The sequence below is a fragment of the Bufo gargarizans genome, chromosome 4, assembly GCF_014858855.1.
Source record: "Bufo gargarizans isolate SCDJY-AF-19 chromosome 4, ASM1485885v1, whole genome shotgun sequence".
Classification (NCBI taxonomy): Eukaryota; Metazoa; Chordata; class Amphibia; order Anura; family Bufonidae; genus Bufo; species Bufo gargarizans.
In genome coordinates, this window is record NC_058083.1 from 59,155,559 (window position 1) to 59,177,027 (window position 21,469).

The following is a 21,469-nucleotide window of genomic DNA, read 5'->3' on the forward strand; positions in this document are numbered from 1 at the left end:
GCTGCTCCTGCGTGTGTGTGGGGTGACGCTGCTCCTGCGTGTGTGTGGGGTGACGCTGCTCCTGCGTGTGGGTGGGGTGACGCTGCTCCTGCGTGTGAGTGGGGTGACGCTGCTCCTGCGTGTGTGTGGGGTGACGCTGCTCCTGCGTGTGTGTGGGGTGACGCTGCTCCTGCGTGTGTGTGGGGTGACACTGTTCCTGCGTGTGGGGTGACGCTGCTCCTGCGTGTGTGTGGGGTGACGCTGCTCCTGCGTGTGTGTGGGGTGACGCTGCTCCTGCGTGTGTGTGGGGTGACGCTGCTCCTGCGTGTGTGTGGGGTGACGCTGCTCCTGCGTGTGTGTGGGGTGACGCTGCTCCTGCGTGTGTGTGGTGTGACGCTGCTCCTGTGTGTGATGTGCGGTGTGACGCTGCTCCTGTGTGTGATATGCGGTGTGCCGCTGCTCCTGTGTGTGATATGCGGTGTGCCGCTGCTCCTGTGTGTGATATGCGGTGTGCCGCTGCTCCTGTGTGTGTGTGTGTGATATGCGGTGTGACGCTGCTCCTGTGTGTGTGTGTGTGTGATATGCGGTGTGACGCTGCTCCTGTGTGTGTGTGTGATATGCGGTGTGACGCTGCTCCTGTGTGTGATATGCGGTGTGACGCTGCTCCTGTGTGTGATATGCGGTGTGACGCTGCTCCTGTGTGTGTGTGTGATATGCGGTGTGACGCTGCTCCTGTGTGTGTGTGTGATATGCGGTGTGACGCTGCTCCGGTGTGTGTGTGTGTGTGACCTCTCCTGTGTGTGTGACGCTGCTCCTGTGTGTGTGATATGCAGTGTGACGCTGCTCCTGTGTGTGTGTGTGTGTGTGTGATATGCGGTGTGACGCTGCTCCGGTGTGTGTGTGTGTGACGCTGCTCCTGTGTGTGATATGCGGTGTGACGCTGCTCCTGTGTGTGTTCTTGTGATATTTGCAGCATCTCTGACAGTGTCACTTCTTAGTCAGTGACTAATCCTGATTCCTGTGTTTTCTGCTCCACTAACCCTGTAGCTACCTCTCTGTCTCCACTTCTCAGACCTTTTGCCCTGTGTACTTGGTGAACGTGTCCAGTATGTCTGCAGGAGATGTCATTGCTTCTGCCAAAATGCAAGGTGAGATCCGCACCCAGGATCCCGTGGGGCTCTGTGGACCGGGTAGATGGAAGCGGTGTGCATTGTACTGAATATTAAGGTGTTTATGCTGGAGGATCAGGTTAGAGAGGAACACGTCTGGATCAGTGGCCTCGTCTCCCCTCATTCCCATAGTGCCGTTATGGGGTGCAGAATACTGAATACCCCCCCCTCATTTTCTTTAAAGCTACAGAATGACCGGTCATTGTGTATTTACCTCCTCTTAATTTTGCTGAATGTCTGGAGGACGGGGCATATTTTGGCACCAGCTTGGCTCATTAACCCTATTACATGTACACAGCAACCGTCCATCTGCAATAGTAGGCATCAGAAGTAGTCCCAATCCAATGGGAGTATATATCCATTCCGAATCAGCGTACACTTACCTACTTACTGGTTCCCAGGAAAGCCCTGTGAGAATAAGAACCGCTGTCAAATATGAGACAGAATGCCATGTTATAAATCGCCTTAAGACATGTAGCCATGATATTATAAATCCTCTAGACACAGGCAGTCATGATATATATCACCTAGAGACACGCAGCCATGATATATATCACCTAGAGACACGCAGCCATGATATATATCACCTAGAGACACGCAGCCATGATATATATCACCTAGAGACAGGCGTCCATGCAATACATTGCCTAGAGACAGGCAGCCATGATATTATAAATCCTCTAGACACACGCAGCCATGATATATATCACCTAGAGACACGCAGCCATGATATATATCACCTAGAGACACGCAGCCATGATATATATCACCTAGAGACACGCAGCCATGATATATATCACCTAGAGACAGGCGTCCATGCAATACATTGCCTAGAGACAGGCAGCCATGATATTATAAATCCTCTAGACACACGCAGCCATGATATATATCACCTAGAGACACGCAGCCATGATATATATCACCTAGAGACACGCAGCCATGATATATATCACCTAGAGACACGCAGCCATGATATATATCACCTAGAGACAGGCGTCCATGCAATACATTGCCTAGAGACAGGCAGCCATGTTTTCCACCATCTAGAGATACCCATGTTATATATCATATACTGACATGCCGCCATGCTTACATGACTTAGAGATAGGGAGCCATGTGATGGATTACCTAGAAACAGGCAGCCATGTTATCCATCACCTAGAGACAGGCATCCATATTATACATCACCCAAAGATGGACAGCCATGCTATCCATCACCTGGAGACAAGCAGCCCTGTTATATATCATCTGTAGAAAAGCAACCATGTTATACATCACGTGGAGACAGGCAGCCATATGTGTATATCACCTAGAGACCGGCAGCCGTTTGTATACATCACTTAGAGACTGAAGCCATGCTAAACATCACCTAGGGACAGGTTTGTCCATCTCTTATCTAGAAATGAATGTGAATAAGAACCAGAACTCTCCTTAAATGATATTTTTTTTTTCCCCCACAGGAAAACCAGTTTATGCAGAAACCACCACAGCCCACGCTACCCTCAACGGCCTTCACTACTACCACCAGGAATGGTCACATGCTGCCGCATACGTTACTGTCCCGCCACTTCGTCTAGACGCTAACACCCCCAATTACATCATGAGTCTCCTGGCCAAGTAAGTGAGGACAACTTCCCCAATCTTCATCACTCCTTCTATAAAGAGACATTCCATATTAGTAAGCTTTCCTATACCAGAGCAGAAGACTATACAGGGGTTAATGGTATCCACAGGTGGAGGGTAGTCCTTGGACATGTAGTGCGACAGAGGGCTGGCAGGATGCTGTTATTGGGTTGGGGCAGGATAACTTGGGGTGCAGAATCTAGGAGAGCCCTGACGGACTTGTCTTCTCGGCAGTGACACCCTGAATGTGGTGGCCTCAGACCACAGGACGTTCACCACCAAACAGAAGGCGATGGGCAAAGACGACTTCACCAAAATTCCTCACGGGGTCGGAGGCGTGCAGGACCGCATGAGCGTCATCTGGGAGAGAGGAGTGGTGAGTCCATGTCATGACATGGCTGATGGGACGTCCATTAGGATTTCAATGATGCTCCCAGACTGACGTCAACTGCACGAAGCCCCAAGTAGCGACCCTCACATTGATTTACACCACAGACTACAACTACCAGCCTTTTTGCCCGACTGCTGTACTATCGTGGTGAAACTACAACACCCACTATGCCCTGTCAGCCAAAACTCTTATAGTTGTAGTTTCACCACACATCTGCAAAGCAGTGCCCCCTGGTGTCCGGGTATCGCAGCATATACATTGACCCCTTATGATCTTTGTACGTCCCGCAGGTTGGCGGTAAAATTGATGAGAACCGTTTTGTGGCGGTGACCAGCTCCAACGCAGCCAAGATCCACAACATGTACCCACGCAAAGGACGCATTATCCCCGGAGCTGATGCGGATGTGGTGGTCTGGGACCCCGAAGCCACCAGGTAGATGATCTGATGACCTTGTAAGCCCATAGTCCACTTTGTTTAGCCCCATTGCTCCCAGTGTCCCAGACGTATATATGTACGGCAGCGGCAGGGGAGCAGCTATCGGGGTAGAGATGTAGTGGTCACACCCAGGCCCTGGTGCTAGAGGGGGCACCTCGGCCACATATGAAGATGAAAGGTAGGTGGTGGCCATGATGCTGATTTTTGCATCGGGCCCAGGAACCTTAAGCTAGGTCTCTATAGTCCTTACGTCTCGTCTCTGATCTCCAGGACCATCTCAGCCAGCACCCAGATCCAGGCCGGGGATGTCAACCTGTACGAGAACATGCGATGCCACGGCGTGCCCCTGGTCACCATCAGCCGCGGCCGTGTGGTCTACGAGAATGGGGTCTTCATGTGTGCCGAGGGCTCCGGATCCTTCTTCCCTATGAGGACCTATCCAGACTACTTATACAAGAAGATGATACAGAAGGAAAAGGTGAGCTCATCGCCCTGCCAGAGAGAGTCAGGGGCCCTGAGAAGGATGGGCAGGGGCCAATACATGAGGAAGGCTAGTGTCCAGGGGCAGGAGACAGAGAGTGGACCCACCACAGGTTATCTTTTAAGTCATACATATTCACTGACGTTTATCTAGCCCCAGGTATATCGTGCTCCATTGCTGTATGATGAAACATTCTGCAACTATGTGTTCCAGTTCCTCAGCTTTTTCAAGATGTCTGCTTGCTGCTATCGAATAGCAACAGTCCGGTTTACATGCAGAGGATAGCGCCAACGTGCCAAGCTCATCAATAATTCAAGAGATAGGAGTGAGGGGCCTGCTCTCAAGAGTTTACAGTCTGAGCGCAGGGGAGCTTCCAGTCTATGAGCGCAGGAGAGCTTCCAGTCTGTGAGCGCAGGAGAGCTTCCAGTCTGTGAGCGCAGGAGAGCTTCCAGTCTATGAGCGCAGGGGAGCTTCCAGTCTGTGAGCGCAGGGGAGCTTCCGGTCTGTGAGCCCAGGGGAGCTTCCAGTCTATGAGCGCAGGAGAGCTTCCAGTCTATGAGCGCAGGAGAGCTTCCAGTCTATGAGCGCAGGAGAGCTTCCAGTCTATGAGCGCAGGGGAGCTTCCAGTCTGTGAGTGCAGGAGAGCTTCCAGTCTATGAGCGCAGGAGAGCTTCCAGTCTATGAGCGCAGGAGAGCTTCCAGTCTATGAGCGCAGGAGAGCTTCCAGTCTATGAGCGCAGGAGAGCTTCCAGTCTATGAGCGCAGGGGAGCTTCCAGTCTGTGAGCGCAGGGGAGCTTCCGGTCTGTGAGCGCAGGGGAGCTTCCGGTCTGTGAGCGCAGGGGAGCTTCCGGTCTGTGAGCGCAGGGGAGCTTCCGGTCTGTGAGCGCAGGAGAGCTTCCGGTCTGAGCGCAGGAGAGCTTCCGGTCTATGAGCGCAGGAGAGCTTCCGGTCTGTGAGCGCAGGAGAGCTTCCGGTCTGTGAGCGCAGGGGAGCTTCCGGTCTGTGAGCGCAGGGGAGCTTCCGGTCTGTGAGCGCAGGGGAGCTTCCGGTCTGTGAGCGCAGGGGAGCTTCCGGTCTGTGAGCGCAGGGGAGCTTCCGGTCTGTGAGCGCAGGGGAGCTTCCGGTCTGTGAGCGCAGGGGAGCTTCCGGTCTGTGAGCGCAGGGGAGCTTCCGGTCTGTGAGCGCAGGGGAGCTTCCGGTCTGTGAGCGCAGGGGAGCTTCCGGTCTGTGAGCGCAGGGGAGCTTCCGGTCTGTGAGCGCAGGGGAGCTTCCGGTCTGTGAGCGCAGGGGAGCTTCCGGTCTGTGAGCGCAGGAGAGCTTCCGGTCTGTAATCAGATAGCGGTGACACAAGATGTAGAGGGGCTTGTTTTGTACAATGGTTCAGCCGTCTTGACCTAAGCCGGGCAGTACATATAAACCCGTACGAGCCGTCACCGGCCACCATGTGTGTACAGGGGCAGAAGTTTCTGCTCCTCTGGTCAAAATGACTGTTACTGTTCAGCGTTAAGCAAGTGGAACATGAAATGATCTCCAAAAGGCTTAAAGTTAAAGGTGAGACCCACTTTCCAACATTCTAAGCGACATCGGTGGATTATTTTTGCTTTGTACAATCTTAGAGAGTGAAAAAAGAAAAGTAGGACCTTTACAAAAGTAAGAGCACCCAAGGAGACTGGAGCACTCGGATAACTGTGATCGAGGTCCCAGGCCTGGTAGGGTTAAGGCTTGTTCACAATCATTTGCTGTGAGCCAGATTTCAGATATGCGAGACGGAATCCCGTCCTTACAAATGGCTCAGAGCCCGTATACTGAGCACAGCTCTGTGCGCCAACTAGAACGTCTGTCAACATATAGGGAAATGGTGGACGCTGATTGGTGCCGTAGTTTCCTCTTCGTTACTGCTATCCATGAGAGCGATGTCTGACCGCCGCACCTCCAGCCAAATTCGCGCGCTTCTTCAGATATATTGTGATCAAGGTGGGACCTTGATCCTGTGGACCAATGAGGTTAAAATAGAACTCTGCCCACAAATTGCGGTCTTCAATGCACGAAACCAATACGTTTGTGTGCCAGAGGCCTTAGACGCAGAGGATGTCCCCTCGTCACAGTCCTGGGAATGAATAGATGATGGGATAGATCTCTGTACTGCCCCCTGATATATTTATACATAGTAATCAGATCTCCCCTCAGTCCCATCTCTACCACAGTCATTCCTCCCTCATTCACTTCCACCCATTATCAGTATCACATTCCTGATTACACAGTAATTATACATCTTTCTTTCTGATAAATTCTGCAAATCAGCCGACAACGAGTGATTCCTTGATCAGCGGCTGATTATACCGGCCAGATATCGGGAATGATCGCTCCTATGGACACTTGTTCCCAGTAACTGTCCTGACTATCGTGCCGTGTAATGGGGGCTTAGAGATTTAACGTTCTGCAGCATGGACCTGAAACAGAAGGTTCATACTTTCCCGCTCCCGCTGTCTCCATCTCCTGGTTTCTGCGCTGTTTACATCCGGTTGGATATGGGCAAAGTCACATGTTCCTCTCCAGCCAATGACTGGCCTCAGTGGTGATTTGGCCACAAGTAGCGTGTCACCGCTAAAGTCAGTCATTGGCTGGAGAGGTGCTCCGAGACCGGAGGATGGAGTCGGTGAGAGCAGCACGGAGCAGGAAAGTAGGACTCTTCTGTGTCAGGGGCTATGCTGCAGGAACTGGGTAAAAATTTTTTAACTAGAAGACTCCCTTTAACCACCTCAGCTCCCCTAGCTTAAACCCCCTTAATGACCAGACCACTTTTTACAATTCTGTACTACACAATTTTCACCGTTTATTGCTCGATCATACAACTTACCACCCAAATGTATTTTACCTCCTTTTCTTCTCACTAATAGAGCTTTAATTTGGTGGTATTTCATTGCTGCTGACATTTTTACTTTTTTTGATCTTAATAGAAATTGACCGAAATTTTTGCAAAACAATGACATTTTTCACTTTCTGTTGTAAATTCTTTTCAAATCAAACTACATTTCAATATAAATTGTCTTTGATAAAAAAAAAAATGCAATAAGTGTATATTTTTTGGGGTTTGGGTAAAAGTTATAGCGTTTACAAACTATGGTACAAAAATGTGAATTTACGCACTTTGACTTTCTGAGCACCTGTCATGTTTCCTGAGGTTCTACAATGCCCAGACAGTAGAGACACCCCACAAATGACCCATTTCGGAAAGTAGACACCCTAAGGTATTTGCTGATGAGCATAGTGAGTTCATAGAAGTTTTTATTTTTTGTCACAAGTTAGCGGAAAATGGTGTTTTTTTGTTTTGTTTTTTTTTTGTTTTTTTTTTTTCTTCTTCTTCTTACAAAGTCTCATATTCCACTAACTTGTGACAAAAAATAAAATTTTACATGAACTCACCATACCCCTCACGGAATACCTTGGGGTGTTCTCTTTTCAAAATGGGGTCACTTGTGGGGTATTTATACTGCCCTGGCTTTTTAGGGGCCCTAAAGCGTGAGAAGAAGTCTGGGATCCAAATGCGTAAAAAATGCCCTGTAAAATCGTAAAGATACTTATTGGAATTTTGGCCCCTTTGCCCACCTAGGCTGCAAAAAAGTGTCACACATGTGGTATCGCCGTACTCAGGAGAAGTTGGGGAATGTGTTTTGGGGTGTCTTATTTCTCTCACCCAGCATGGGTATATGTAAAATGACACCCCAAAACACATAGCCCTACTTCTCCTGAGTACAGCGATACCACATGTGTGACACTTTTTTGCAGCCTAGATGCGCAAAGGTGCCCACATTCCTTTTAGGAGGGCATTTTTAGACATTTGGATCCCAGACTTCTTCTCACGCTTTAGGGCCCCTAAAATGCCAGGGCAGTATAAATACCCCACATGTGACCCCATTTTGGAAAGACACCCCATGGTACTCCGTGAGGGGCATGGCGAGTTCCTAGAATATTCTTTTTTTTGGGCACACGTTAGTGGAAAATGTTGTTGTTGTTTTTTTTTTTCCTCTTACAAAGTCTCATATTCCACTAACTTGTGACAAAAAATAAAATTTGACATGAACTCGCCATGCCCCTCACGAAATACCTTGGGGTGTCCTCTTTCCAAAATGGGGTCACATGTGGGGTATTTATACTGCCCTGGCATTTTAGGGGCAGTGAGAAGAAGTTTTGAATATAAATGTCTAAAAAATGTTTACGCATTTGGATTCCGTGAGGGCTACGGTGAGTTCATGTGAGATTTTATTTTTTGTCACAAGTTAGTGGAATTTGAGACTTTGTAAGAAAAAAAAAAAAAAATTCCGCTAACTTGTGTCAAAAATAAAATAAAAATTCTTCTATGAACTCGCCATGCCCCTCAAAAGCGATCTTTATAGCGCCGCAGTGATTTTACGGTGTTTTTGCAGTGATCAGAAGAAAAAAAAATTCGGTCACTGCGGTGGGGCGGACTGAACGCAAGTGTGCACACAAGATCAGGCCCGATCGGGCGAACACTGCATTTTTTTGTAGAGCCTATAGAACATGTCCTATTCTTGTCCGCAATTGCAGACAAGAAAAGGCATTTTCTATATAGTTCTGGCAATGTGCGGATCCGCAAAATGTGGAAAGCACATTGCCGGTGTCCGTGTTTTGCGGATCTGCGGTGTCCGTGTTTTGCGGATCTGCGATGTCTGTGGATCCGCAAAACACATACGGATGACTGAATGGAGCCTTACAGGGGGGTTATCAATGACAGGGGGGTGATCAGGGGTTAATAAGGGGTTAATAAGTGGGGGGGGGGGGGTAGTGTAGTGGTAACTTTTTTATTTTTTCCTTTTTTTTTTTTTTTTTTGGGGACTACCAAAAGAACTTTTGCAGCTTTTTATTACATTAAACAGGGATTTTAAATTTTTTATTTTTTTGGTTTTATTAGGGGGAAACTAGATTTATATATTTAATTATTTTTAAGTCATTTTTATTCAAACTACAGCTCATTTTTTTTAAATATGCATTATTATAATTAGTTCACTATATGTTTTGGATCATTTTATTATACAATATGTATAGTTTCACATGATTTTTTTTTTTTTTTTTTAAAAGACCTCTGGGGGACACTTTTTTTTAATTTTGCACTTTTTTTTTTTGTGTATTTTTACTTTTAATATATATTGTGACACAGTGAGAGGTTTGGTCTGGGAAAACAGGTATTTTCCTCCCAGCATGTGCTGCTGGGCTGATTTACAGCCAGGTGAGGTCAAATACCGGATCGGATTTTAAGTGCCGGCCCGGGTTTTGGCAGCACCTGGCTGTCCTTAAATAGGCAGCTGGGCTCAGAAGCCATGTCTGTGTGCTGGGCTCTGAGGCCTGTGCTGGACTGGAGAGCTGAGACTCGTGTGTCTGGGGAACAGGCAGTCTAAAGCCTGTATTTGGACTTTGAGGCAGAACTGCCACCAAGGAGACTTTTTGTTATATTAACTTGCCATTGGGTGTGAAGTAACACCGACTCTGCAAAAGTGACGCTTTGTTTTTGGCACGACGTGTGAATAAACACTGAAGTTTGAATTCCGAACTTGTATTTTGCCTCTGTACTGCGCCCGCTTATCCTAACTACCAGAGCGAATCCCCACAATGTATTTGCCACATAATTTGTCCCCAAAAGGTCCATAAAAGTCCTTTGGGGACACAGAATTTTTTTTTTTGCACTATTTTCACTGTAACTGGAGCATCCAAAGGAAAACCAGCCTGTACAAGCTGGTGAGGCTCTGCATTCCTCTGACACCCGGCGATCACGTGATCGCCAGGTCTAAACTGCACAGCGCGCCGCTCACCTGTGTGAGGAGAAGCAGAAGCGCTGATGCACTGCTTCTGCCTTCTCCTCGGGTCTCGTGCTGTCTCTGACAGCCGGGGACCTGGCCTGCTACAGTGCAGGAGCTGGAACTTTAACCCTGCAATTGTGCGGCTCCAGGCAGAAACACGCTCCGCTGAGGTGAGGTGCTGAGAAATGCAGAATAATGTTGGAGGGGGAGGGGGGATAGTTATTTTAGGGGCTGGCCACCCTATAAAATAAAGTTGTGGTTGTCGAGAATTAATTAACTAGGATATAGTAGCTTGCCCCCACCCAAAAAATAAAATAAAATAAATGATAGCCTGTTATCTGAGTGCCCACAATGCTAGAAGAGTCTATAAAGAATTACTAAAATATACCAAAGATGTTATATATATATATATAGTAGAATTTCAGCAGAGTAAAAACATACAATAAAAAATACAAAATATACAATTAAAATATATACTTAAATATTAAATATGCCTGTGTATCACATAGTGATCAAGCTGCTTACTGTATCCACAACAGACTGTAAGGCAGGAGCTCAGGAAAGTCCTTCAGTGGTTTATCTGCCCGGTCTTGTGAGATTTGTGCTGCTTGAAGAAACGGTCATTAACTGATTGTGACCGATATTTTATATATTTTTGGGCATACATAGGACAGTATTTAGACTGGATATTTCTGCTAGACGCATTTCGAGGAGCCTGTAGCGTTCACAGTCTTATGATAGCTATATGATACTGAAGAGATCATGTAGATGACATTAACGTCTTCAGATTTTGTGAGGATCACGCCTCACATTCATTTTCTGCTATCGCCAACATAAATATTAGCAGACCTGCTGCGTCTGTTACTTTGAATTGTACATTTTAAAATAATATCTCTAGGGAATGATTTCCTGGTAATAGAAAACAGAGCACAGTGTATTTCTGGGCCAATTAGGGCCAGAATCTTAGGAATCCCTATAAAGCCATCAGCTTTAATCAAAGAGGAACAAAGGTCAAGCTGAGCAAAACATTTTTAAAGATAAGTCCGATATAGTCCATCTGTGCACAAACAATTTTGATGAAGGGGTTTTACTTGCCAAAGTCTCAACATTTGTAACTCCATTTCCCCCTTTTCTGAGGGGAATGTCAAGGACCCTGTTTTACCATGAATTCTAAGACCCGGGAATAAAGTAGGCTTGACAAGGTGAAGATGAATAGAAAGTTTACTAAACAGTGATTTCTCATTTTCCAGTAGTAGAGATATAAATGATGGCAGGGTTCCTCTTTACAGCTGCTATACACACAGTAAATGCTGTTGTTTCTTAGATTCACCACTAGGTGGCAGAAGTTGATTTTAATAAGCACCCTGTATGATAGAGAATGTGCCAGATGAGGTTTCGGTTTCATCTGCTGGGTTGTATACACCCCGCGGTCTGACAATGCGCCGGTGTATCAGAGGTTATATCACATATATATCTATATTTTTTGTGTGTTTCAGTTGAGCCTAAAATATGTAGACCGTACCCCCTACCAGGGAGACGTGGCGGTCATAATGAACGCTGGAAAAAAAGAGACTGGAAGTCCGATGGCAGATACTCCAACCCGGCCAACGACTCGTCACGGAGGCATGCGGGATCTGCATGAGTCCGGCTTCAGCCTATCTGGTGAGTTCCCCCCCCCCATTACACCACCTGGAATTAACTCTTAGGCTACTTTTACACTAGCGTTATTGGTTCCAGCAGAAAACAACTTGGCGCAGCTCTCTGGATACAGCATTAACAGATGTTACCATGGTCCCCTCTGTTCCTATTGACTATAATGGGGTCCAGCAGAGCTCCTGCTGCTACCCGGAAAATATGGCTGGACAAAAACCGCTGCGTAAATATTTGACGGGTAGTGTCTGGACCTCGGCTGGACCCCATTATAGTCAATGTCACGACGGACGTGCACTCAGACTCACAGATAAACCAGACACCAGGCTCTAGGTGAGAAGCAGGGGAAGGGTCACCTCCTAGCTAATCCCTGACCTCTCTCCCTGCACTGCTCAGCCCACATTCAGACCTTGGTGGTAGGAATGATGTGTTCCCGTGCCTGGGCTGAAATACCCTAGATTCCCTGAGATGGTGAAGAGGGGAAATAGGAGCAGCCTGCTCGCACAGAACCTGGATGGGAGAGATGACACAAAAACAACCAAGACAGCAAACGACAAAACTAGAAACCACACTCCTCTTTTCTGAGCTGGAACAGACAACCTTCCTTCCTAGCTTCCAAGACCAAAGTGATTGCTATAACCCGCTCAGAGCACTGGGGAGGAGTGCTATTTAAACTAATGACCCCACCCAGTGCACCTGATGGAAGGCGGATCCAGCACGGCTCCAAAACAAAATGCTAAACACGTGCTGCTATTGTGGCCGACCCCCCGCATAGTCAGAGCAGTGCATGACACAATAAGGCCGATGGGCATTGCAGTAACATCCGGGAGTGCCTGATCCAGAGAGGCCCGGCAGGTGGTTCTCTGCCAGAGCTAATGACGTTAATGTGAAATAAGCCTAAATCCAACCTTAACTTTATTGTTGCTTTTCTCATTAAACAGCAAACTCTGCACTGTGAGCTCACGATGAATGGCCAAAAATATTCAGATCCCAAATTCTGTGCTGATCAATATCTACAAGGACTGGAGCTGCAGTTCTTTCTGATACAGAGCTCCAAAGGCTACAGGAAGAAAGTCTGTCTGCTTCCAGCCAACGCTAAGGGGGACTCACTACACAGAGACTTATACAACTCACACTGAACTCAATACTAACTCTGTATGCAGTGAGCTCCCCCTAATGGTAGCTGGAGGCAGTCAGACAATACATTACTTATCCTGTACTGATCCTGAGTTACATCCTGTATTATACTCCAGAGCTGCACTCACTATTCTGCTGGTGGAGTCACTGTGTACATACATTACTTATCCTGTACTTATCCTGTACTGATCCTGAGGTACATCCTGTATTATACTCCAGAGCTGCACTCACTATTCTGCTGGTGGAGTCACTGTGTACATACATTACATTACTTATCCTGTACTGATCCTCAGTTACATCCTGTATTAGACTCCAGAGCTGCACTCACTATTCTGCAGGCCTCAGAGCTGAATCTCCCAGTTTTTTCTAGTGATTTGCATTCTGGGAAGTGTGCTTACATCATGCGTTGTACATTCATTTGATGTAGAACGCTCTACCTTCTGTTGAGTATATTGTATGATATTTATTGTCTGCTCCCACCAAGTGTGAACAGATAAGAAAATGCTTGGCTCCAGGCTTCTCATCTTTTTTTCCTTTGTGATTGTCTTCGCCCATCTTCTTCTCGACGCTCGTGTTTTTCTACATTTTGGGTCTTCTCATAACATGTAAATTGAGAATAAGACGAGGCGTCTGTCTGGTCCGCGGTGTGTCATGTAGGAGAGCGCTCCTGGTTTGGGATGTCTCTGCCTGGACTGTGTAACAGTGTCTCTGTCTCCTACAGGTGCCCAGATTGACGACCATATCCCAAAGCGCGCCTCTGCTAGAATCCTCGCCCCTCCTGGAGGAAGATCCAGCGGGATCTGGTAAACGGCAGAGAGTAGCGCCCACTCCTGCGGAAGATCAGCCCTTCTGCCCCTTGTCAGTCACACCCATCACGTAAAAACTCACCTGTAATTTGTCGAGAGAGGGGATCAACTGTGACTCGCCCACCAACGACACCAGACTGCGGTGTCTACAGCTGGGAGAATGTTACCGCCTGCTCCTCACATGTATCTCCGGCCCGGGTCACCTGCCGCCAACGTCTTAACCCTTTATTTAACGTAGTGATAACTGATGGTCTGTGCTCTGTGTGTATGGGAACGTCCTGTGAGTGTGTGGATGGATGGAGCGGTGGCCTTTGTCTCACCGGTTATTGCTTGTCTTCACACAGGAGGCATCATAATCCTCCCAGTCCACATTCCTTATACCAGTATATAATCCTTCTTCATGCTTTCCACTAAAGGGGTCATAAAAAAATACTAACTCTTCGTATATGCATGGGAAAAATTCTCAGCCATGTGCAGAATTGACCAGTACTATTACAATGTATCTTCTCTGTAGCAGACTGTGAATAAAGCAGCTCTCTCTCTCTCTCTCTGAGCAAGAAGTCTCAGCATGGTCTCAAGCAACATTCAGAACCTCCCTCATCTTCATTAAACAAGCTTTTGGAACAGATTTGATTAGAAAGAAAGTTGTAGTTTGGGTTGGCGGGGACTTCAGCCATCTGAAGAAGGGTTTACTTAGTCTTTGCGGAGTACTGACTGCCCAGCTGCATCCTAATACAAAATATTATTGGGTCAACCCTTTAAATAAGTTACGGTTTGTAATCTATGGTCGCCCAATGTGGTTCTGTCCTATGGACTGTTAGATGACTATGAGCATTTCCAAAAATTGCAGATGGAGGTTTAAGGAGTGGGTAATAACCCCTACTAGGACCATTTCAGGCCCAATTATCTAAAATTACAAAATCTTTCATCCCTGCTTCTGTGACAAGGATGCTTTTGGCCTCCCTCAGCCAGGTAGGTGTCCATACCAGTGGGGGAACCCTACTCATGTTTTATCACTCACCTGTCAGTAATAAAGGGCTCCGTCATAAACTCAGCAATAACCACCTCCCAACTATTTTCACCGTAGTGAAGTCTCATAAACCCGCAGGTCCCATTTTGGTGCCTCAGGGGTTAATCGTGTATGCATGACCCATGGTCACCTATGTCCACACTTCGGAGAGCCGCTCTGGCTTTAGGCACATGCAGCTTTCTTCTACAGCAGCTGTGGTGACGCCTCCAGCCTTCCACGTTGGGGGTTGTACCGTAGTTGTATGACCATCATGAGGGGTCCCACATTTATGGTCCATCATTGTAACACATGATGACATTACAATACACGTCTTCTCTTGGGTCGTTTCCAGTTCTCGATGGACGACAGATTCAACTTTCCGAATGTTTTGTTCTCACAACATTTCAGGCAACATCCTGATGCTTCCTTTGGTCTGTCACTTAGCGTCTACCTGGCTCTGGATTGGGGTGTAAAAAGAGGGAAGGATTCTCTACGAATCGAGGTTGGATAGAGGAAGGATTCGGGGTGATTGCATTGACATTACTGCCCACCGACTTGCTTCATCCTATGATGTCACTTCCAGGAACAGTGACTTCTAGGGCTCTAGGCCTCATGTTATTGATAAAGCATATAGGGGCAGGATTGCCATATGCATGCACGTCTAGTATTGCGTATGTAGAGTAAGGATTCTCGGAAGTGGAGCATGCTGGGATTGATAACTGCAGGGGGTTTGAGGTATTTTCTAAGAATTTAGTGTAATTTCACTAGAGAGGAGAAACTGTAGAGCTAGATCAACGCTAGGAAGGATTCTTTACAAAAAAAATATCTAGAGCAGTGACGCATGTTATGTAGCGGGATCGGTATAGCAGAGCACACGTGGCGGCGGTACGAGTCCTGCTGGGTCGGCCGGCTTTGCTGTTGCATTGTATTTACCGCTGTGAACTTTCACTGTGATAACTCTGCTGTGACTTGCCCCGGACTTTAGTGCGTGCGTGTGTGTGCGTTGGAGCTGTGCTGTTTTGTATGTAGTTCTGGATCTTTTATTCGGTACAGTTTATTTATGTCGTGATATCGGAGGGGCACAGACCACTCACGCTTCTTCTGGATCCGCAGCCTCCTCCTATCCACATTCACACTTCTCCCTGCCAATGTTATGGTGCTAAAAAAACTAAAAGGTTGCACTAATTTCACTTCACAGCCCCTCCCCCACCCGTTGCATCCATCCTTCGCCAGTTCGTGAGCCGCAGTGCCATTGCGTTAATGTGCCGCCCCGAGGCTTGCAAAAAGCAGGGCGAGAAAATCGTGGATTCTGGTCTAAGTTTTCATTAAAATATTACAACTTCAAGCTTGCCGTCTGTTCTTTCAGTGTTTTTTTTTTTTAATCTGTATTTTTAGAGCCCCCCCAATAGGATGATGGACGGATCTGCAGAGCCCACACCAATCTGACAATGATAGGATATCTAGCCAACCGAAGATATATGAACCACACATGTAATATGAGAAATCTTCATTCATAACATCTATGTGACATGATGAAAAGGATGCAGATGATATTGCAGCGTACCAGACCGCAGGGGCAACACATGAGTTACGGTGGGCCGATGGGGGTAGTAGTTCATTTACGGTTAGCAGAGCCTCCCTGAGCTGGCAGTGCGGTGGAGGGAAGGACAGCACTAGATTCTCCGGCGCACTCTATTGCAGGGAACACCAGCCAGATGGAAGTTGAGGTGCCCTTGATGGTATAGATGTTTAAGGTGCTTTGGTGGCTGGGACCCTGTGTTCGTGACGCCAGCAACATAAAGGTGCAAATGTTGAGAGTAGTAGAAAGTATGAGGAGTCAGTTGTAGTAGAAAACAGTTGAACATTTACCGAATCAATCGTCTCAGGGCAGTTGTTACAGTTCATCAATACAGCAAAAGCAATAAACTAGATGGTTTATATGGCAATTGTCAGTTGAGTTCTCTCAAGTCTTTAGTATTCTTGCTTAAGTATTTTTTCACGAAGTCCGCTTTCTTGCACTCGGAATACTACTGAATATGTTTTCCTATTGATCTTGAGCAATCCAATAAGGGCGTTCTCCCTGGTGGCAGGCAAACTCTCTGCTACATTATTTGATGCAGGATGCTCTCCTGAAGTATTCAGGTTCACTATGTCGCATGTAGTGAAAAAGGATAATTCTGCGCACTAATCATCCAGTTGTGTCCAGGTACCTTTAACCCCTTCACTACCGAGCCACTTTTCACCTTAAATCCCAGGCCGATTTGTGTCACTTTATGTGGTATTAACTTTAAAACACTTACTTATTGTCAGCACAATATCTTATTGTGCTGACATTTCCCTGGTCGCCCATCAGTCTCCCGTTACCAGACTCCAGGAAACAAAGACCCGCTGGAGACCAGGGAAGCACTGTGGGGGGATGGGGATAGAGATATATATCTATATCTCATGACTTAAAAAGGGTTGTACACATTTGGGAGCGGGGTTGGCAATCCCTCTTGGGCAAACCTGCGAAGGGAAGCATTACTTACCTGCTTCTTGTGGTCTCCGCTCATGTCCCCTGGATGTAAACTTTCAGTTTGATGCTGCTGCAGCCAATCATGGGCCCATAATGATGACCTGCTATGACGGTAGAGGAGCAAGTCACCGCTGCAGCTGCACCAAACCGGAAGTTTACATCCAGGGACTTGAGAGGAGGAGCAGTGGTGGCTGGAGAGCGCAGGAACCAGGAGCCAATGTCGGAAAGCAGGTAAGTATGCTTCCTTTTGTAGGTTTGCTCCCATTCTCGCTGATCTTTTGCATGTTAATATATGCAAATAAGTCTAGTAGAAACAGGAGCGTTGCCATTACACCTAAAAGCTCTGCTCTCTCTGCAACTGCTGCGGCCTCTGCACTTTGAAAGGGCCACGCATTATGACGCTTTCCCTGCCTGGGCCTGTCAAATTCCAGAGGGTACAGCAGTGGCAGAGAGAGCAGAGCCTCTAGGTGTAACAGTAACGCCCCCGTTGCTCCTAGAGGCTCATTTGCATATAATAAAACATTTTTCTCAGCAGTGCGGGCACATATGAACATGGGACCAACACAGAAGCCTACAGCTGCCAAGCGCACATGTAACAGGTCAGCCGGTGTCATAGGTACAAATCTACTGACAGATGCCCTTTAGGCTCCATTCACACGTCCGCAACGTGTTTTGCGGATCCGCAAAACACGGAAAGTGGCAATGTGCGTTCCGCATTTTGCGGCCCACACATTGCCGGCACTAATAGAATATTCCTGTTCTTGTCCGCAATTGCAGACAAGAATAAGACATGTTCTATTTTTTTGCGGAACAGAAGTGCAGACCCGGAAGTGCGGATCCGCAATTCCGTGTCCATGCAGCACATCGTGCTGCCCCATAGGAATGAATGGGTCCGCAATTTCGTTCCGCAAAATGCGTAACGAAATTGCGGACGTGTGAATGGAGCCCTAAAGGGGTTTACCAGGACTGGAGTACTCAATCCTCAAAATAGGTCATCAATAACAGATGGGCGGCGGTCTGACTTCCAGCACCCTGCTGGTCAGCTGTTTGCAGGCGCTGGAGTCCGTAAATGGTCAGGGCTGATTACTCCTATGAATGCTGCAGTATAACCAGACCAGGCCTCTACAGCACCGAAGATCCTGCAAACAAGTGTTCAGCTGGGTGCCGGAAGCCGAATCAATCTGGTGACCCACCCTAAGGATAGATCTTCAATATTTCAGTCCAGGAGAACCCCTTTAACTTAGGAGAGAGAAAAAAATAATCCATACAGACATGCAAAACCGAATGATCGGCATACTACAGCGATAGCTGCAGTAACCCCCCTCCCCATGCAACCAACAGAAGAGTGATGGCCATTCTGAGATTTTCTCATCACATATTGTACTTCATGATGGTGGTAAAATTTAGTCAATAAATTTAATTTTTTATTTTATTTTTTAAATAGCAAATTGACAAAAAATTTGGAAAAATTAGCAAATTTTAATTTCTCCACTTTTATGATAAATCGTAATAACTCCAAAAATAGTTACTACTTTACATTCCCCTCTACTTCATGTTTGGATCATTTTGTGAACGCCATTTTATTTTTCTCGCCCATTCCATTGGGGGACACAGACCATGGGTATAGCCTGAGCCATTACCAGGAGGAGACACTATGCAAATAAAGAAGAAAGCTCCTCCTCCACGGGCTATACCCCCAGACTCCCACTGGAGGACCTCAGTTCTTGCTTAGTGTCGGATAAGGAGGTTGACACTTCTGTTTCTTCTACTCATGTTTGTTTTTTTATTAAGAGGACACAGGGCAGCATGGGGTTGCCCTGGTCTCTCAGTGGAGCGAGTGCCGGGGTCGAAATGGCGTCCCCGGCTACCTCCAGACCTCCCCCCAGAAGATAAGTGGAACCGGGCTCAACCTGCAGCTCTGGCGGCCTACCAGTTCCAGGGTCACCTACTCCTGCCCTCTACCCAGTTCACTGCCACTCCTTGTGCCAGCTGACTGAAGAGGTGTACCCCGCTGGTGTGGAGCTGAGGTTAAAGACTGCAGGACGCAGATAAGTATATGCGCTCTCCTTCAGATCCCCCCCACCCCTCTGTCTCCCTGTGGGACACTAAGTGCTGCCTGATAGGCGTTAGTGACAAGGGTGGGAGTGAGTTTCCTGTCTTAGGGCATTGGCAACTCGGCACCTTTATTCAGCTGCAGCAGTACGCTGCCTGCCCCGCTCAGTGCTCCGCTGGACTTCCTTTCTCCGGCCACCATTTTCGGGAGTTTGTACTTCCCGCGCGCGTTCGATTTTCACGTTATTGGTGACGCGACTAGGGGGCGGAGCCTGGCGTCTGCTCGGTGCTTCCGCTCTTCTCAGCGCTTTTCCTCAAAGCGTTCTCTCTCTAACCTTCCTTTCGCGGGTTCCAGGCTTTTTGGTGCTAAACTGGACGAGATTATCTCGGACGCTACAGGGGGCAAGAGAACCCACCTCCCCCAATCTAGATCCAAGTGCACCTTCAGAGTTCGGTCATCTGGTCCTAGGAATCAGTCCTTTCGTCGCTTCTCCTCTTCCAGGTCTGCGACGGCTCCCTCCTCCGGTGGGTCTCAGCAGGACTCCCGTAAGAAGCCTTCCTTTAAGCCCCAACCCTTCTGGCGCCCACGGGCACAGTTCCAGGGGAGTTCTGCCTGCCCCCCGGCTCCCAAGCAGTCCTCCGCCTGAAGGGGCGCCCCCACCTCTAGTGGTGGGGGGGGGGCCGACTGCTTTCCTTTCAGCAGGTTTGGAGAGCTCACATCCAGGACGCCTGGGCCCTGGAAGTTGTAACCTCTGGTTACAAAATAGAGTTTGTATCCAGGCCTCTGGAACGTTTCTTCCCTTCTCGGGTTCCGGGGGACCCGTCTCGGACCTCTTGCAAACGGTCTCTTCCCTTCTGGACAGGGGAGTAATTGCCCCAGTCCCCCTACTGGAACAAGGCGCAGGGTTCTACTCCAACCTATTCGTAGTGCCAAAAAAGGAGGGTTCAGTGCGCCCGGTCCTGGACCTGAAGCTGCTAAACAAGTCCCTGAGGGTGCGGAGGTTCCAGATGGAATCCCTCCGCTCCGTTATTGCTTATCTTCTGCCAGGGGAGTTCCTCGCGTCGGTGGACATACGGGACGCCTATCTGCATGTCCCTATCGCAGAATCTCACTTCAGATTCCTGCGCTTCGCCATTGGGGGACATCATTATCAGTTCGTCGCTCTTCCCTTTGGGCTGGCGACAGCTCCTTGGGTATTTACCAAGATCTTGGCGCCGCTCATGGAGCTTCTCCGTACAAGGGGCATATCTCTGTTGCCCTACCTGGACGACATACTGATAAAGGCTCCCTCCCTTCCTCAGGCAGAGGACAGTGTCCAGACTCTGGAACAGTTCGGCTGGCTGATCAACTTCCCAAAGTCCTCTCTTCGTCGTTCCCAGAGGGTGATTTTCCTGGGGAGGATTATGGACATCTCGGCAGCCCGGGTATTCCTTCCGGAAGCCAAGTCCTCTCGGATTCAGGAGTCTGTGTCCCGTCTTTTGCACTCCTGGTATCTCTCCATCCGGGAGTGCATGCAGGCTCTAGGGCTGATGGTGGCCTCCTTCGAAGCCGTCCCCTTTGCCCAGTTTCACACTCGGCCTCTGCAGCAGGCGATCCTGTCCTCCTGGGACAAGACATCGAGAGGTCTGGACTCTCGGATCCGCCTGCCTCCTCGGGTTTGCGCGGAACTCCAGTGGTGGCTCTCCTCTCGCAACCTGACGTCAGGGAGGTCCTTCCTTCCAATCTCCTGGACGGTCGTCACCACTGACGCCAGTCTTCTGGGTTGGGGTGGCGTTCTCCTGACTCGGACGGTTCAGGGGGTTTGGTCAGCGGTGGAGGCCTGCCTTCCGATCAACATCCTGGAGCTCAGAGCAATTTTCCTCTCCCTTTCTCATTGGACTTCTCTCCTGGCGGGTCACCCGTTAAGGGTCCAGTCTGACAATGCCACAGCCGTGGCTTACATCAATCATCAGGGCGGGACCTGAAGTCGGATGGTGATGCAGGAAGTGATCGGATTCTTCAGTGGGTGGAGACTCACGTTCCAGTTCTGTTGGCAGTGTACATCCCGGGGGTCGACAACTGGGCGGCAGACTTCCTCAGTCGTAACAAAGTGGATGCGGGAGAGTGGTCTCTGCACCCGGACGTATTCGAGGACGTTTGTCATCGTTGGGGCAAGCCGGACGTGGACTTGATGGTGTCCAGACTCAACAACAAGGTTCCCACATTCCTGGCCCGAGCTCGGGATCCGGAAGCGTACGGGGTGGACACTCTGGTGTTGCCGTGGCGAGAATTCGCCCTCCTCTATGTCTTTCCACCGCTGCCGTTACTCCCAAAGGTTCTTCGCAGGATCGCAGTAGAAGGGATTCCGGCCATCCTCATCGCTCCCGATTGGCCTTGCCGCTCCTGGTTCTTGGAGGTCACTCGGAT

The 21,469-nt window shown here is 48.4% G+C and overlaps 1 protein-coding gene across 1 annotated transcript in view; it reads left to right on the top strand.

Moving 5' to 3' along the window:
• The window catches only part of DPYSL5 (dihydropyrimidinase like 5), a 47,882-nt gene extending 32,105 nt beyond the window's left edge, over positions 1-15,777 (top strand). The window contains exons 7-13 of the mRNA XM_044289014.1: positions 1,052-1,127; positions 2,609-2,765; positions 3,006-3,147; positions 3,453-3,595; positions 3,869-4,076; positions 11,390-11,555; positions 13,402-15,777. Of these exons, the coding sequence (XP_044144949.1) occupies positions 1,052-1,127; positions 2,609-2,765; positions 3,006-3,147; positions 3,453-3,595; positions 3,869-4,076; positions 11,390-11,555; positions 13,402-13,487 (978 nt within the window). The 3' untranslated portion in view covers positions 13,488-15,777. The remainder of the gene's footprint in view (positions 1-1,051; positions 1,128-2,608; positions 2,766-3,005; positions 3,148-3,452; positions 3,596-3,868; positions 4,077-11,389; positions 11,556-13,401) is intronic.
• Positions 15,778-21,469: the final 5,692 nt, after the last annotated feature.